The 19,156-nt window shown below is 41.1% G+C and overlaps 1 protein-coding gene across 8 annotated transcripts in view; it reads left to right on the forward strand.

Moving 5' to 3' along the window:
- The window catches only part of ELMO1 (engulfment and cell motility 1), a 576,900-nt gene that overhangs the window by 134,358 nt on the left and 423,386 nt on the right, over positions 1-19,156 (forward strand). For 5 of the 8 annotated variants that reach the window (XM_053608836.1, XM_053608837.1, XM_053608839.1 and 2 more), the window contains 2 exons: positions 78-118; positions 1,073-1,145. In XM_053608836.1, coding sequence (XP_053464811.1) covers positions 78-118; positions 1,073-1,145 — 114 coding nt within the window. Of the gene's footprint in view, positions 1-77; positions 119-1,072; positions 1,146-6,631; positions 6,714-19,156 lie in introns of those variants that run through there. The other 3 variants (XM_053608843.1, XM_053608841.1, XM_053608842.1) reach the window with 3 other exon arrangements.

Below are 19,156 nucleotides of genomic sequence, written 5' to 3' on the forward strand. Positions count from 1 at the left end.
TTAGGCTGCTTCTACTTTTTTAAACTTAGAATGATGAAATGAAACTAACGGTATTTCCTTTTTGTGTTATTTGGCAGAAAAAACCACTGTCTGCAATTATAAAGGAAGTCTGTGATGGGTAAGTGTCACTCGGGAGTTTTCTAACGCACTCCAGTCTATAAAATTGATAGGCAAATAAAGTATTTCCAGAGGAATGATAACATATTATTCATAAGCTACCCTTTGACCTGCCCAAAGTCACTTGGAATTACTATGTAAGAGTTACATGCCCTTTTCTACCAAAATTGATCATTCTTCCTCAAAGAACAGAAAAAGTGTGAAATGGCTGGTGTGTACACAGTGAGGTTGGTTTTATTTATTTTAGGAAGTTGCGTTCCTTTTGTCCTGCCGAGAAGGGAGCAGTCTAAAGGTTCCTGAGAGGAAATACACTCTGGTATAAACTGAGAGGACCACTGAGGCCCTCCCTGAAGTTATAAAAGAATCAGAGAGATGAGCCCATGGGTATTGTGTTGGCACATGGAATTTCACCCTGACGCAGCTTTCCTGCCTTCCTTTGGCTGCTCTAAACAATACAAAGGAAATACGTATATGGTAGTTGCATCAGATTTTTTTTTTTCTATTTTTAAAGTAGAACTGTGCAGAGAGTATTACCTGGAATTTTCCAATCTGCATCAGCTATACGGACTGGGGCTGGTCCAACGCAGGTGTAATTGAATGGTGCCAATTACCAAAACTTTAAGTTGCATGCATTTCGTTTGCTTTCTTCTGTCTGCTTCAAATCCTTCAAAATAAGGAGTAATGGAACAATTTGTATTTAAATCTCCATCCCACACCTTGAAGGTGAAATGCTGAGAGGTGAGCAACAGGCTTAGAGTAAGGCCTAGACAGTCCACATGTGGATTGAGGGGTCCCAGGCTGATGAAAGGCAGGCTGATGGCATTCTGCTTGAGGAACTGCATGGTGGTGTATGTTGGGACTGGCCCAAAGCACTTAATTCACCTAACTCTATTCAACTATAAAAGTGAAAATGGCCACTTTTGTTTTCTGACCAGTTTCTGCTTGTGTTTTTAAGGTGGTCTCTTGCCAACCATGAATATTTTGCACTGCAGCATGCCGATAGTTCAAACTTCTATATCACAGAAAAGGTAAGTCGACCACATTATTCAATCTGGGACACTTGTACTGAAGGAATGGAAAACATAAGTGGTCTCTGTTCAGGACTAGATGTGCTCTCTAAATTTTATGTCTCTACTGTCCGTGCAAATAGGGCCATAAGAGCAGCCTCCTGCCTGTGTCCACAGGACAACATTTAGCCTGTTTACAAGGGCTAGTCTTGTTTAGCCAATTACAGTGCCTTTTAACAGCAGACATGCTATTTGCCTCTCTCTCTTACTGCTTGGTTGAAGAATGTACTTGATACTTAGTGACTTAGTTAAGGTCTCCTTTCTCAGATTTTTTTTCCCCTTAAAGTAGCCTCTAACCCTTGTTTGAAGTACTTGAAACCATGATGAGGAACCTTTTCAAACATGGCCCTGTGCAGGCCCTAAGAGTGTCCTCTTGGCCATGCCACCTTCTTCTTGGATGATTTTAATTCTCTTTGGTGAGCTGGGAAGAGAAGGAGGGAATCATGAAGACTATTTTGCGGGCTTGGGGAGCCAGCAAAATTAATAGCTAAGGGATCCCTGATAGAGGAAGGGAAATCTAGCATTTATTGAAGACCTACTGTGTGCCAGGAACTGAGCCATCCATGCAAATTGCATCTGTTTGTTGACTTTTTCCTTGAGACTAACCCGGGTTCTGAAAACATTGGCTTTGGTTAACGGCTAAGAGACTGAATCACAGAGGGCACCTGGTAAAATGAGTGTCTCAGAGCTCCCTCGACAAGAAGATTTACATCTTTTTGTTCCTTTGATTTTGTCTTTTGGAAATTTCTGCAAGAGTTCAGCAACAACTTTAGGGAGAGTTCACCAAAAGGCATATGAGCCAGTATGGTCTTCATGTGACTGATAATCTGGTGAGGTTGGAGGGAGGGAAGGAACAGCCTGGTGAACAGCCATCATTACAGCATTGTGACCAGGGCTGGAACAGAAGTGAGTAAAAAGTACTCTCACAGGAGGGAGAATCCGGTAACCTTAGGCTCCACTGTCCTATAGGCTTTGTTTGTCCCAATCGGTAGTCCCTAGAGTGACTGTAATTTTATGCATGAAGCAAGCAGAAGGTGGAAGCAGTGACAAGGGTCCTGCTGGCACTCGTGACTCACTCGCTGTACCCTGAACAGTGTAGGAGGGCATTCGTTTCCACTGGAGAGAGGTGGGCAGAGGCCTGGAAATGCTTCTCAGAAATTGCTTTGTTCTTCCTCGATAGACACTGGGAATTTTATAACTAATCGTGTATTCCTCTTCATTCTGACCACTAGAAAGCTGAGCATTAACAAGTGGACTAGATTTCCGGGCCTGTGTTGTATTCATTAGGTTTACCTTCCATCCCTTTGACTCATTCCATTTAGTTTCCTGTCCTTATTTTCCCTTTGTAACATTTTCTTAGTAGTTTTCATTTATTCTGTACTACATCTATATAATTTACATGCTATTCTTTGTCACAGAAAGAGGATATAAATAAAGTTAACTGTTAGTAGTTAAATGTATACATCACTAGAATTTCATTACTCACCAGTGAGTGGGTGGTGACATCAATGAAGTTAGTTGCGAGAGCAGTAAAAATTGGACTATAGCAGCGTGGACTAGGTCAGTGTGTATCACGTGTGTGGTTTGTGAAATCTTCGTTTCACATACCCATATACATAGTAAATGTGGATTGTACTTTTTTTTTTTTTAACCTTGCGTTGTGGTCAAAAAGCTGCTGAGTCATGAGTAGTCTTTAAGGGCACGTGCTCTCTGGTGGCTGTCCTATCTTTTGTCAGTGTGGTCTGGAGACCTCAGGTTAATGGAGAGTACTAAGTTGGGGTCCTTAAACTTTAGGGCTCATAAGCCTTGCATAGAGAACTTTTTAAAACTATAGCTTTTTAGACTGAGTGAGCCTCGGATAAAGCCTAGGAGTTTTTATTTTTAAAGAGCCCTTCAGGGAGAATTCTGATGCTGGATACCCAGGGACCGCTTGAAAAAACACTGGTCTGGGGCCTCTTTTCTATGTACTGGGACCCACGTGTACAGAGCACTGTGCCCTCTGACCTGAAGTTGTGAACAAAATTCTACTTAAGAGCATATTTGTGCACTGCGTTTCTTGGGATAACTTAAAAATTACTAACATTACGTAATGTTTGTGCCCTTTTCCCCTAATTTAAGGACAGTCAAACTACTGAGAACAGGGGAAAGTATTATTTTATGGGGCCTTGTAGTAGTATTTTCTGAGAAATCTTGTTTCACCTGAGGAAAGTGTTAATGTGGAGTGTAAAAGGGACTGGCCACTAGTCTGTCATTGGCTCTTCTGTCTTCAGTGGGTAGTAGTTATTCTTTTACTAAGAATTTAGGGAATGAGAAGACTCAGGTAGTTTGTAAATGGAACATCATTGTTCTACCTCCCACGGCTGCCCCTGGGTGCAGCTCCGTGTGTGCGCATGACACAGATCTCAACACACATGGGGCAGGAAATAACGGTAAATCCTGGGTCCACAGGGTCACACTGGCCTGCTTTCAGTCTGTTGTTTAGGTCCATCTAGTCCCTTGCAAGTATTCCTAAAAATAGAGACCTTTTTTTCTTTTTTTTTTTTATTTCTGAAATAACATATTTAGCATCATCTCGGTTACCCACAGCCCAGTGAGTTAGGTAATATTTGCATCACCATGGTAACCAGTGACTAATTTTTGAAACTTATACATGCTGTTAGTTACTGATTTTCACTTGTATATGAGATGGCCTCCCTCTTTTTGCCAAAGATAAAAACCACTCATAATTCCAAAGAGAACATATTCTCTAGCCCTGGCCCAACAAGCTAACAGAACCAGTGGCTGATGGATGCTTGCGATTCTTTTCTAAGATCCTCAGCAAGGTATACTTCTACTTTTCTCGTATAATCGAAACTCGTTTTCCAAAATAGTCTTCATTTGCTTATTGGTTCATTAACTGAAGTTTATCAGTGCAGTGGAGGAAAGTGTCATGTTAAGTAGCATTTAACAGCAGCATGCAAATGCTTTGGAGAAAGTTAAGATTCAGTTATTTACAAGTTCAAATTCTGCCTGCCCCAGAATTGTATATATTTTAGGGTGCTGTCTTGTGGGAAGAGAAAATTAAAAGTGAATAGTGTGTTTAAGTGGAATTTGTCTTTTGATTAAGAATTCTAAGAGAGAGCCGTGAGCATTTTAATTTAACAACCTCATCGCAGTCTAATGATTAGGGCACTGTTATCTTCATCTTACAACAACTTGTGTTGGTATTAAGTATGAGCCGTGGAACCAGATGGGTCTGACTCCAAAGTGCTCCATGCTATTTTCTAGAAACACTGTGTATCCACTGTGTTGGTCTTGATTTGTTTATCATGCCTTTTCCTTGCTGACATCAGGCCAGTGATGCTGATTCTGATTGCTTCAAGTAAATAAATACAAGAAGTTCTGGGCTGTACATATTGGTTACCAGCTTCTGTCTATGGCTTCCTTATTCCTTTCAAGGATAACTTAGAGGAAGTTGGAACAGGTAATTGTCTGCTCACCAGGGATCCACACAGTCCACTTGTATTTGTATTTACCTTTGGCGTGGACTATATGACTTTCTAAGATAGTGGGATTGCGCTAATATCTTTCTTTTTAGTCAAGCAGGAAAATTGCCTTATGGTCCCTAATCTTAAATGTGTAGAGAGATGGGTCCCCCAAAGTGTGGAGCATGGTGGAGGAGGCCCTTATGAAATTGTATACTTTTGGGTAATTGCAGTTTTATTTTGACTGAAGGTAGTGTTTGGTTCTTTCTGCTAGACCTCCTCCAGAATGTATGAAGTATGGTGAAGTACCAGAGGTATCTTGTTTTGATAAATGATTCAGTTTGTAATCCTAGAGATAAGCTAAGTCTCATCTAAGCCCTGTCCACAAAGCTGGCCCCAGGAACCTATGGGAAGAAAGTAGGGTTATTTGAGAGGCACCCCTTTTGTCATACCCATTACCTACATGCTCTGGGTTCTCAGACAGCCCCTGAGCCTTCCAGAGTCCCCAGGCAGACAGGTTGTGTGCTCCCTGGCCTTATGCGGAGGTTCAGTTATCGTGCTTTGGTAGACTAAGCTGTAAGTAAGCACAGTACAACCAGTTTCCAGAAAGGACGGGATGCAGAAATAAGTAGTGACGAAGGCCTGTGAGGGATGAGCGTCGATGGAGAGGGAGTGGCCTCTCGTCCTGATCTGTCCCTCTGCTTCCCGTGCCCTGTCTTTGCATCCTTGTGAGACCTGCTGTGGCTTTTCAGCCCCTGCCCCTTCTTTAGACCACTTTAGGCTGGTCTTCATGATCGTCAAGCACAGAGCTTTATCAAGGACAGGAGTTTTAATTTGAGCAAATTCAAGCCCAGGAAAAGTTGTAAATTTCCTAACCCAGCCACATACCCTATGCAACAGTCCCTCTTCTGCTGCCCAGGACGAAAGAGTCTGGATTTACCGGAGGTCACTGTGGCTGCCTCAGCAAGTGACAATCCAGCCTGGTAGACCAGGGGCTCCCACCTACAGCCCTGGGATGCTCCTCAGGGTCCAGCTCTCAGCAGGCAGGAGTGGGCGGGGCAGTCCCCGTTGGTCTCCCTTTGTCTCGTCCCTTCCACCTTCATCTCTTGGGCTCCCTGACTCCAAGTGTTTTTCTCGTGCTGCCCTTGGTCTCTCCTTCCCTGCCTGAGAGGCCGCTGTCTGCCGTCTCCTTTGTTAAACGTGTGCTTTGCTGCTGAATTCTTTTCTGCCTCATTTTTTTCTTGCCTGATGACCAAACCCGACCTCTCTGATCAGCGCTCTGCGGATGTCCCGTTGGCTGTTCCTGTGCCTGTCCCTGGCTTTTGGCAAGCATTGCACCCCCGACACCGGCTGCTTGTCTCAGACTCTACCAGCTCTTGATCCAGGGCAGTCAGAAAGAAATGGCCGTGCTGGGAGAAGAAAAGGCACACACCAGTGCATTTGATAGAAGAAACTCGAACTGACTCCCCAGTGTGTGCCAGAGCTGTGCTAGCCCCTGGGGGAATCTCTAGCCCTTGTGATTCTCACAGATAAAACAAATTTTCACCCTAAGTTAATAAGTTACAATTACAGTAAGTGCCATAAAGGAAAAATGTGAATGTTTAGACCTAATTAGGCCTGTGGGAAGTAACATTTAGGCAGAAACCTAATAGGCAAGGAGGGACTATAGATGGGCAGCCCTTTAAATGGGCCAGAGCAGCCACGTGCAGAGAGCTGTAGCTGGTCTAGCCAGGCTACCATGGGCCAAAGGTGGCTGCAGAGCTTTGCAATAAGCCTTGGTTTTCAAGGCTTTTTAAGGCCATTCTGAAGATTTTGAACTTTATCCCTAGAGCACTGGGAAGCCCCGAGACAATTTTATATTGGACCCAACCACAAATGATTGGACTGCACACTCCCCTCTGATTCCTCTTCATAGGCTGTGTTAGAGGAGGAGTCAGTCTTTGGTCAAACTATGAGGAAACGGGTGACAGCGGAGAGGAGCAGAGTGCAGGGTGTTTTGAAATAGGCGTGGAGATGACAACAAAAGCTGGCTAGCACATGGAATCCCCAGAGAACATAGGACAAGGTGATGTCTTGAAATGTCTGCCTACGCAAAGCTTCCTGTCGGTTTCTTCTTTGAAAGGGTAACAAGGATACATTGCAGTTGACTAAAACTGCTCTTTTTACTTATTTCTAAAGTGATGCCTTCTTGATAAATTTGTCAACTTACATGGCTTGATGAAACGTTAGTATTTAGTTACCATGCTAACTTACATTTAATTTTAACTTCCCCTTTGGAAACACCTAATTTAGGATTCGGACACTCCTAATTTAGATTTAAAGGGTTTTTTTGAACCTTAATCAGGATAATAAGGAGAAAAATATCTGTAGCATTTTTCTGTACATTGGAGCATAAGGGCAGTGGGGTATAATTTGCCCAGATTTGACAGTTAAAGTGTATGCTGAATTAGAAAGAGAATTAAGACACAGCTCTTGTCCCCACAGTTTTCAGTCTGGAGGTGGATTAGGTTGAGGATGCCTGATGATTAAAATGGTCACGTTTGAAAAGACCAAGAGAATGTGATTCTCAAGCCACTTAGGTTTACTTGACACATATGATTCCATGTACATTAAACATTTTTTTTTTTTTTGAGTAGGATATGAGCTCTTCTACTTTTTTTTTTTTTTATCATTGTCATTGAGGTATAATTCACACACCCAGAATCTACTGGTGTAAAGTGTACGATGCAATGGTTTTCAGTATTCACAGAGTTCTGCAGTGCCTTATTTTTTAGATAGCAAAGCTGTGACATTTCCACCTATAGAATTTTCATCCTCCAAAGTGGTAGTAGCTCTGAGACTTAAGTGTAGATTGTGGCTTCAAATCTAAAGATTTGGATTTGATGCAGGCTGGGGTACAGGCATTTTTAACAGTACAGGTGGTCCCAGTACTGTGCTTGAACTCTCCCCACTGGAGGTGTGAATGGACTCTGGAATTTTCTCCTCATTCCTGTATAAGATGAAAAACTGTGTTGTGAATTCTTACTGGTTTGTAGGCATGGACTCCCTGTGTGCCCACTCAGCGGGCGGGTCATTCTGATTGGTTTTGACTGCTGCTGAGAGTGAAGTCCAACCTCCTTACTTGCCGGGGAGGCCAAAGTGTGTCCTGGATTAGCCTCAGGAAACATTGTCAATTTTATTCTTTCTCTCATTCCCTCAATTCTAGCCAGATCACTTTAGTGTTCTCCAAATATACTTCTGTCTTTCCTACGTAGCTTTACTAACTTGGAATTCAGGCCTGCCTTCCTTCTTTTCCCTCTTGTTATGTTTCATGTACTAGATTAGTGGCTGAGGATCAGGAGATGAAATGACACATTTTTTTGCTTCAGGGAGCTGAGTCTTAGAGACAAACACACTTAGAAGCAATGTCAGTCACAGCTCTCTTTTCAGGAGCGCTGTCCCTCCCCCGACAGACCCTGAATTGTTTGAGCTGGAAGAAACCTTGGCTTCTTGCCTAAAATAATCTCAGTCTCAATTTTGGAGGTTAGTTTCTTAATCCAGTCCTCTTGTAAATCACCATGCCTTGCTCTGCTGCTGTAGGAATCACTGCTGTCTTTTTAGTTCTTTTTCTCGTAGGTTCCTATGCTGGCTAATCATATTGCTGTCTCGTACTGATGTTGAACTGTTGGTGTGCTGATTTGTGTTCTCCCGGCAGCAGAGTTACATGTGCCTTGTAATCAAAAACTCCGTGCTCCACCTGTGTGTCTCACAGGGGACCCTTGAGTATAATATGTAGGTACTCGAAGATTATTTTGGATTTTATGTGATGTCGTTTTGTTTGCAAGATGGAAAGTACATTTAGTTGCTTAATAAAATATGCATGATGTAGGTTAATTCAATCACCGGAAGATGAACATAAACACTCTCAGATGACTCACCTTAGGGGGACTGAAGAATGAATGAATTGATCTCAGTTCTCTTCTAAGAGTCTTAGAACAGGGTGAAAAGTTTAGTTTGTCTTTCAGTTCTCTATTATCGATTAAGTATATTTTTCAGAATAAATACAGATGTTCAGACACAGACATCTATGTATAATATCTGTACTATGCTAGATATTGGCTAATTTTTTAATGATTTATGAGATTTCATAAAATGATATTTAAATGAGTCTCATGGATTTAAATATCCCCTATTTAGAATAAATGATCTACTTCAGAGAACTTAGTCAGCTGTAGAAGTTTCTCTCCAGTTCACTGCAATAGTGATGAAGGGAAATAAATAGTAGAGACCATCTGGTCCCTTATAATATACAAACTAATCATCATTGTGTAGATGATCAAACAGTGCTACAGTTTCAAAGTCATTATTATCAGTTTTGTTCCCATTATAGTAAATAACAACCTCTAAGAACAAAAACGGTGTTTGTGCAAGGTAATTTACCCCAAATTATGTTATTGCTCAATTCTGAGAGAGTGAGTTTTACTTTATTTCACTGCAGGCTAGGATCTGTTAATATTCATGCGGCTCACCCATCTTCAGTTCTTTATTTCAGATGAGTGGCTCTGTGGGAGCAGCGTCACAGAGTAGAGAGAATTGTTGGCTTAGACACATACTAAACTGTAGCACTTCCATCAGGGAAAACATGGGCACTGCCTTAGGAACCTGGCTGGTGTTCTCCCGCCACCCCACACACCCTGTTTCATTAAATGAAGGGAAAACTTAGCACAGCCACACTCCACTGGGGTGACACATTTCTCAATGACCAAGGAACAATCTAATGCAGTCGTTAGTGGTCCGAATTTTATGTAGATATGGTGAAAACAAGCCACTTAGAACAAAGGTCAGAGTAATCACTTGGCGAACAGGAAAAACACTTGGGAACAGGTTATCTTCTATTTGCTGGGTTTGCACACAACACAGAAACCATGAACTAAGAGAGTTTTCCTTTCACTTTCACAGACCCTACATTTTTGGTTTCTCCAAGTCAGGAAAACAAGAGATTATTACTAGTGTGAATATTTGTGTTAAGAACGTTATCAGATCTTTCCAAGGCAGGGGTTGGGCCATGGCCCTGATGCTGGGATGTTGATTGGGGTACACGTAGAATGGTAGGTTCCACTCTTGGGCTTCCTTTTCCTTTTTCTCAATCCGTCAAGCACAGCTTGTGAAAATTCAAACGCACGCGCGTACCTATGCCTGGGCACCCCATCCCCAGATTGCCCTGCACTGTCCCCCAGAAGCTGTCCAGCCCACCCTTTCCCTTCACGGTCACCCCAATTCTGTCCTGGTGCTTTTGCTCTTAGTGACTCAAACTAAATCGGCAGGAGACATTCTGAAGTAGTCCCTGAAACTTATTTTGGGTGATTTTAGACTTTTCTAATTGGAGTTGGGGAATTGGATGGGAACTATCATTTTGAATCATTTGGTGTTTTTCCTCCAGAGAAGACTTGGAAACATATATACTTCTTTCAGGATGGAAAAAAAAAAGCCTAAGTTGAGTCATATAAATGAGAGGGAGCTCGAAAGAGGAGGCTAGTGACTGCCACCACTATTACTCACATGTCAGTGAGTTTTATGACATGTTATTGAATGTTTACCCCTGACTGTTGGATAGAGGCTATAACAAGATGATTACATAAGCAGCTAACTTTTTTGCTTAGGCTCCCTAGCTTGTATTTGTTAAAATACAACTGCTTCTGGAATTGCAGGCAAAAATAAATGCCAGAGGTCATGATAATTCCACTTTCTCCAGTTCAGCTATTAAGCCAATGAATAGGTTGACTCAAGTACAGAAGCATTTAACTGTGTAATGTTCAGATACAGGGTAAGTGACACATGGGTTTCCTCCAGAGAGGCACTTCTTTACCAAAAGGACCCCCCAACACCAGAATGCCTCTCCCAAATAAAACTAATGACGGTGGAAAACAAAAACCCACTATCAGGAGACACGATTAGTTCTAAAACTGGCACTGTGACTCTTATAATGTGTTCCAAAGCCAGAAAATGGTGAATCTTCTAAACATACTACCTCTCCTGTTAGACTTCAGAAGTGAGATTTACTTTTGAATGGACGATGTACCTGTGTGTTCTGAGACAGAAACCACTATAGAGGCCCGTTTGCCAAACAGAAATTGCCAATTCCTGAAGCAGCAGTGACTTTGCTACCAGGAATGCCTTGTTGTTTTTAGTCTCTCTTTTTTTTTTTTGTAGAGACAGAGTCTCACTTTATGGCCCTTGGTAGAGTGCCGTGGCCTCACACAGCTCACAGCAACCTCCAACTCCTGGGCTTAAGCGATTCTCCTGCCTCAGCCTCCCGAGTAGCTGGGACTACAGGCGCCCGCCACAACGCCCGGCTATTTTTTTGTTGCAGTTTGGCCGGGGCCGGGTGTGAACCCGCCACCCTTGGTATATGGGGCCGGCGCCTTACCGACTGAGCCACAGGCGCCGCCCTGTTTTTAGTCTCTTATTTTCTGTTTTGTTTTACATTTTAGGAACAGTTGCTAGAGCCTATCAGGATGATTTTATGACTACTCGTGGTTGTGCTGCATAGTTTGAAACACATTTCATTGTGCTTTTTGCTTGACAAGGTCAAAAACAAAGCCAAATTTCCTCACCGTTGTTATTCCAGCATCTAGCACAGTGCTCAATACATACTTGTTTAATGGAATAATGAACACCAATGATGACAGTGACCCAGGGGCAGGCCAGGGGTAAGCATGAAAAAAGACCAAAGGGAAAAAGAAATAAAAGAAAGGCAGCGAGTTAGGGGGAGAAGCTGAGGAGAAGGCAGAGGAAGGCAATCTCCCCTCCACCCAGGGAAGGGAGTGTGCCTGCAGTTGCTTTCCAGAGGTGACTCTCAGTGACATTGGGGCTGGAGTGCCCATTCTTTCCACTGTGGTCAGAGTTAAGTTGCAATAATACTTATTGTAAGATCATTCCTGCCTGTTTGTTATCTTGCTGCATTAAGGAAAACACCCCAAACTTAGTAACATAAAGCCAAAATTCGTTCTCAGTGGAAACGATTAGTTGTGCTCACTGATTTTCCGGTCAGTAATTTGGACATGGCATGATCCCTGTGATCACTCATCTCTGCCTGGTGTCTGGAGCCACAGCTGGGCAGACACAAATAGCTGGGGGGCTGGAATCATTTGGAAGCTGCTGCTTCTCTCGTATGTCTGGCTGTTGGGCTGAGATGACTCAAAGGCTAGCTCCCTGGGATGGTAAGCTGGAGTCCCCTATACGTGGCCTTCTCAAGTGGCCTTGGCATCCTCATAGCTGGATGGTAGTGTTCTGAGGAGGAGCTCCAGGAGAGGGCACTTCCAGAGAGCAAGTGTTTTAAGAGAACCAAGAAGAAGATACGTGGCTTTGTACAACACAGCCTTAGAGTGCTTCTGCCATACTCTCACGAGCCTGCCCCATTCAAGGGAAGGCTAGACAGCCAGGCGTGGTGGCATGTATCTGGAGTCCCAGCTTTGCTTGAGTCCAGGAGTTCAAGTCTATGATTGCGTCTGTGAATAGCCACTGTACTGCAGCCTGGGCAACAGCGCGAGACCTCATCTGTAAAAAAAAAAGAGAGAGGAATGGAACATATATCCCTCTTCTCCATGGAAGAAGAGGCAAAGACATTTTCTCTTCTTTTTTTGACAAAACCACCCATCATCCCTTTACCATTCTCTTTCAGAGAAAAGTTGTCATTTAGGTATTCTATTTTCCAGAAGTTATCTAAAGATTAAACTGCGATTTTTACTTTTGTTATATTTCACCTTTCCCAGCCAAGATGAAAAAGAAAGAAAAGATAAAGTAAGAAAAACAGAACAAAGAGTGCATCATAAAAACCCAGCCCAGCAGTGAGGCACTATTATTGCACATTGATAAAGGGTTCACGACAGGGCAAAATCTCTTTCTTAAGGGTGGGGCAGGTAGACAGTAATAGCAAGAAGAGAGGAAAGGTTCAGGAAAATTGAGAGGAATTGATTAGGCACTTTGATACTTGGACTTTGTTTTGCGTACAGTTTGGGGAGAAATTGGTGTTTACCTCCTTTACTATGTCTGAGGAATGAAGTCAAAAAATGAAAGTGAGTGCTCTGCTGCCGTCAACTGTACGCGTGAACCAGTTCCTGCCCTTCATTTTTCCAGGACAGCCTTGTACTCCATGCTCCGACCAAGGAGAAGAGTGGGGAGAGGGTGGGGGAGAGTCGCAGCCCTTATCTCCGGGACTGGCCACAGGTCAAGGGATGACCTCGGTTACCCAGAGCTGTCTTGGTTCACTTGGCGCTCTCATGGGGCGGGAGGAAACTACCAAACATGAACTTTACCAATGATGCATTGTGATTTTATCCACAATTTCCCTTTTTATAGGTAGATGACTAGGAAGAGATAACTTCCTTCTCCACTAGTCCCCGCCGCCCAGGATATTTCTTCTCTTTTCTCATGCTTTCTCTCCTAATGCTTGTTTGTTTTTCTCCTATGGCCCTGTTCCTTTTCTGCTTATTTTTCCTTTCTTTCCCTCTCTCCATGATTTCATTCTTGCTTCCTCCGTCTGTTCCCCTCTACCATCTCTTGTATTGTGTTATTAGTCATGTTTTTAAAAACTTCCCTTCCTAATCTCTGCCACCTACTTTTCTTCCTCTTCCTCAATTTTCAAATGCCCTCTCTCTTGCAGCTTCAGGCTCGCAAGTACTGTAGTTAGGTTTAGATTTTTAGATATTAAAAAAATAACAAAATGCGGGGCGGCACCTGTGGCTCAGTTGGTAAGGCGCCGGCCCCATGTACCGAGGGTGGCGGGTTCAAGCCCGGCCCTGGCCAAACTGCAACAAAAAAATAGCCGGGCGTTGTGGCGGGCGCCTGTAGTCCCAGCTACTCGGGAGGCTGAGGCAAGAGAATCGCTTAAGCCCAAGAGCTGGAGGTTGCTGTGAGCTGTGTGATGCCGTGGCACTCTACTGAGGGCCATAAAGTGAGACTCTGTCTCTACAAAAAAATAAAAATAAAAAAAATAACAAAATGCTACTTTACTGATTTAATGCAACTTAACATAACATCTTCTACTCTGTAGTATTTCCTGCTCTTAAGAAAACAGATACGAAATCTCAAGTATCTTTTCAGAACATTTATGCCGACAGATTAGGCACATGGGGGGACAAAAGAAAAGCGTAGATTTAAAAATACTTATCAAAATCCTATCACTCAGAGAAAACTATTGACATTTTTTCAAATTCATTTGAGTTTGGAGTGTATTTATATTTATAAAGTATGTAAAATAACATACACATAGTCTCAAAACTTGACACTTAATATACTATAGGAGATATCATAACATGTTAGTTAATACAGTCATCTTACTTCGCTGTATAATGAAGATGAAACGAGGTAATTACCAGCAAAACAGTACACAAGAATTTTTGTCCATAGTCATTCCTCTGTGAGTCACATTTCCTATCCATTTGTTAAACCTTCTTAATGGCTGGAAAGTATTCAACTCAATTTCTTAAATTAGTTCTTGGTATTTGGACTTCTAAATTGTTTATCTTCCCTCCTCTCTCTCTCACTCTGTATTTTTAAACAATGCCCGTTCTTTACAGTTAAGTCTTTGTGTAATTTCTTAACTATTTACTTATACCCATAGAAGTTGAATGACGAGTTACAGAAATATGTCATCCGGGCCCATGTGGCCACCATTTACAGATACCCCCTAGGTGCCAGGCACTTTCCTGGGTTGTGTCATTTAAAACATTTAGAGTTCACAAGGTTCATAAGAGTCTTAGAAGTTTTGGAGTTTTAGGGCACGTAGCATCTGAGTGTCAAAATTAGAACTGAAACCAACATCTTTTATGTTATTGTAAAGAATGTTTCATTTCAGCAACTTTCAGAGACGGTTCAGGAATTCCAGAAGGATTTGACTTATATGGCTTTTAAAAATATTGTTTTGAACGATTTAAACATGAATAAAGAAATCAACAGAAACTCTAATAATAGATAGTAGCACAATGAAGGGAAGGTTCATTATTAGTAACTGAAGCTGCCAGGTTAAGTTCATTTCCCCTCTTTCTGTGCATATATGTACATGTCTTATAAATGTGTCATTGACTGGGAAGATTGTACTGCTTTTATTTTAAATCAGGCATGAATCCACCCACTTAAGAAATATCATCTAAGCAAGCTGCACCTATGTCTCTGACTCCTGTAAGATCAGGGAGAGGTCAGGGTTATTGGCTTGGGAGCATGTCAGGTGTCCATAAAAGGTGAAAACCTAATTTTACTCCTTCCCTTACTTTTTAGATATTTTTTACCTGATTTCTAGTATTTCTTATAAAGAGTGAGAGTTGGGTTTCAATGTTATTCATACGAATTTGAAAGAAAAAAAATGACTTGTAATTATTTTTCCAAACATTTGGAATGACTCCTGAGATTTCTAGGTAAGCTTTTAGACAGCTCGTGCCCTGTGTGTGGAAGGCAGAATTCTCACCCTTAGTGCTACACACCCTGTATGATCCCTTCCCCTGTGAAGAAGAGGGCGTGTCTATCACTCCCTGTCCCTTTGCATGGCAAAACGGATTTTGAAGGTGTAATTAAAGTCCTTAACAAATTGACTTTGGATTAATCAAAAGTGAGATTATCCTGGTGGGCCTGACCTGATCAGACAGGCTTTTCCAAGATGGTGCAGCATTAATGAGATGTTTTTATGTCGACCACAAGAAGGAGCAACTGCTGTTTTGTGGACAGGGCTGTACAAGTAAGGCTCTGAGGACAACCTCTCAGGGCTGGGAGTGACCCATGGCTACCAGCTAGTCAGGGCGTGAGGGGAAGAGTTAAGCACCTGACAGAAATGAATTCTGCAGCAACCTGAGTGAACGTGTAAGAGAGCTCTGAGTGCCAACAAGAACCCACCCAGCCAACTGACACTTTGCAGTTTTGGCTGGGGCTGGGCTTGAACCCACCACCCCCAGCATATGGGGCCAGCGCCCTACTCCTTGAGCCACAGGCGCCACCCCCAACTGACACTTTGATATCAGCCCTTGGTGCCCTAAGCAGAGGACTCAGCTAAAATATATTACACCCCGACTCAGAAACTGAGATGATGAAGTTTTTAAGTTCTTGGTTTTATGGTAATTGGTTATACAGCAATAGGAAACTAGTAAAATCATTATAGGAAGGTATTCATATTTCCTGTACTCACTGAGTAGACAGCAAAACACAAAAGCAAATTGAAAAGTGGAAGTTTATTATATACTATAATGATCACCTATCATACTGGATATTGAATTTTTATGTTTATAAAAAGGCTCATCATCTCTGTTGATTATCTTAATGAAATACACATTGTAAAACATTAATATTAATTCAATGCCTCTTTGCCTATTGTGGGTTCTGGGACATCATCTAAGATTTCTCCCTCTCTTCTAGAACAAAAAGGTTCCATTATTTGAAAACCACTAGCTTTACTAATAGGCACTTTTTAGAAGACTGCATTTTGGTTTTTTAAGAATGTAACTGTTGGCTGTGAGCAGAAGAGCAGGATTGTACAAGGCTAATTTATAGTCAGCACATTGTTTTAAATACATGTTTATCGTTAATTGTTCTTTCATTATAAAGTAATGCATAGATGTAAGAAATTCACTCACTCCTTTCAGTACTGACACTTGAGTTTTTCACTAGTGATGCTGTTTTTTAAATTCACAATTTATTCAAATTGTAAGTTAAAGTTTTTCAATCATGGAATATTTCAAGGATATCAAAAAGTACAGAAAATGATATAACTAACATCCATACACCCCACCATATAGATGGTGATAGATACTAACATTTTGCCTATTGTTTACCTTATAAATAAATTGCAAATACAGCTAAAGCCCTTTCCCATCATTCTTCTTTTTTCTCCTATCCCTTCCTCCGAAAAGTACATAGTCTGAAATTGATGTATATCATTCTCATGAATGTTTTATAGATTGTCTACTTATGTCTGTGTTCATGAATAATGTATAGAAATGATGTATGTTGTCAAATTTAAATCATTAGTATCTTACTGTCAGCAACCTTTGGCAGTTTAATTTTTCACTGAGAAAAATTTTTGAGATGAATTATGTATGATATCCTGTGGAATAAATAAAATGTATCCGATTTATCGATTTCCTTATTGATAATCATTTGCTCAGTTTGGGTATCACAAGTAGTACTGTACTATGTATCCGGACATTGTGGAGTCAGGCTTTTTAAAAGTTTCTGTAGAGGAAAATGTAGAAAGGCATTGGATTAGAGGGTGTACCCATCTTCAACTTTACTAGGTTTTGCCAAAGTGGCTCTACCAGCGTATGGTTCCACCCACAAGGTATCAACACTTCCTATTCCCCTCACTCCAACTAGAGCTCGTTGTCATCATTTTACTAATGTTGGCCACCTGGATGGAGTGCCGTTGGACTTCTTGTGGCTTTAATTTTCATTTTGCCAACCGCTAAAGCTGAGCATATTTTCTTATGTTTATTATATACTCAGTTTTCCCTTCTACTAACTACCCATACAATCTTTGCACAATAGTGGGGCAGGTGTGTTTTATTTTCATTGCTTTATCAGAGTTCTTAACATGATATTGAAAGAATTTTTTTTTGGAATATCCACCCAGTCCATGGCCCTTTTAACTTTTCTGTAGTGTCTATTGTCAAGCAGAAGTTTATAAAATCATTTTAATATGATTGGATTTATCCATTTTTTTCCCCTTCATTGCTGGGTCTTTCAGTTATCTTTTTTAAAAAGCACTTTCGCTATACATATAAAGGTATTCTCTTGTGTTTTCTTTCAAAAGTTAGATTTTCATATAGATTATTAATGCATTTTGAAAGAGAGATAAAGTCTTAGGTAGGCATCTGTCTTTTGGTGGAGACACTCATTGTCCTCACACTGTTTACTGAATAATTCATCCCCTGTCTTCCCACAAGCATGATTTGCATGGTCACCCCTGTCACATATCAAATTTTTCTCTCTGTGGCCCTCTGTTTTCTTCCATTCCCATATACCTTTTCTAGCTTACAACTTAGTCATGAGACTTGATATCTAGTAGAATCTACTGCTGTGCCCTCTTCCTCTTTTTTCTTATTCTTTTTTTTCCTTGGGACATGCTGTTACCCAGGTTCGAGTGCAGTGGCATCATCAAAACCACAGTAGCCTCAAACTCTGGGGTTCAAGCGCTTCCCCTGCCTCAGCCTTATGAGTGGCTGGGTCTCCAGAGCACGCGCCACATCCTCCTAATTTAAAAAAGAAATTTTTTTATGAAATTATGCTTTTTTTAAATTCAATGACACCAACCATGATTGCATTAATGTACACAGCGATGATTTAATTTAAAAAAAAAAAGAGAAAAAATTTTTTTTAAGATGGAGTCTTGCTATGTTGCTTATGCTGGTCTTGAACTCCTGGCCTCATGTGATTCTCCTGCATCAGCTTCTCAAAGCCTTCTTGTTCTTCATGTTATTCTTCTCCTTTTTTATCCCTCCTTCTCTCTCTCTTTTTTTTTTCTTTTTGGCAGGGCTGGGTTTGAACCCGCCACCTCTGGCATATGGGGCAGGTGCCCTACTCCTTTGAGCCACAGGCGCCACCCACCCCTCCTTCTCTTCATCTCCCCTCCTTTCTTCTTACTCTTCTTTTTCTTTTTCTGCTACTTCTTCGTCATCAAAATCACCCTATCTAGTCTGTCTTTTACTCTGCCATACAAATTTCAACATCTGCTTGTCAGATCCCATTAGAATTTTGATTAGAATTAATTTATGGATTCATTTTTGGGGAAAACCGCTTTTTTATCATACTGACTATCCTGTCCATGCAAATAATACCTTCCCATTTATTAGAATGTTCTTTAACATTTATCAATAAAGATTTATCACATTTTTCTTCAAATTCTTATATATATTTAGTAAGATGTACACCTAGGTATCTCAGAATTTTGTATCCGTCATAAATTTTGTATGTTCTTAAACACTTACATTATTTATAGCTATTTACTTGCCATTTATTGAACATTTTTTGTGTACAGGAAATTCTATTGAGCTTAATTAATTTTCACAAATATGCTGAGATATAGTTATCAGCGTATTTCCCTCTTTGTAAAGATTAACAGAGTTAGGTAATCAGAGAGATGAAGGACTTGGATATGGTGATATGTGACTAGTTGTACAGCTGGGATATCAACTTAGTCTTATCTGCGTCTTTGCCTTTTGCCAAAATCAGGCAATGTTTCTCTAATGTATGCTTTTTAGCAGAATTATTCAGAATTAAAGTGGAAATCTCATTATAACACCTTTATGTGAAAGAGGCATTAATTCACCCAGTATACATCTGTTAATGCCAGTTTGTTAATTCATCTGGATAGACAAATTCGTGGCAGAGAGTAAGTCTATAAAACAAATGCTTTCTCTGGCCAGTGTCTTTGAATCAGCTATTAAGGAAAACACCCACCCTAACTGAATTTCTGTGTTTTTAAAAATTGCTTAGTGTCTTAACTATGCTCAGGCTTACGTGGGGTTGGTCTGCCCAAACGATGGGCAA

Source organism: Nycticebus coucang, chromosome 11, assembly GCF_027406575.1.
Source record: "Nycticebus coucang isolate mNycCou1 chromosome 11, mNycCou1.pri, whole genome shotgun sequence".
Classification (NCBI taxonomy): Eukaryota; Metazoa; Chordata; class Mammalia; order Primates; family Lorisidae; genus Nycticebus; species Nycticebus coucang.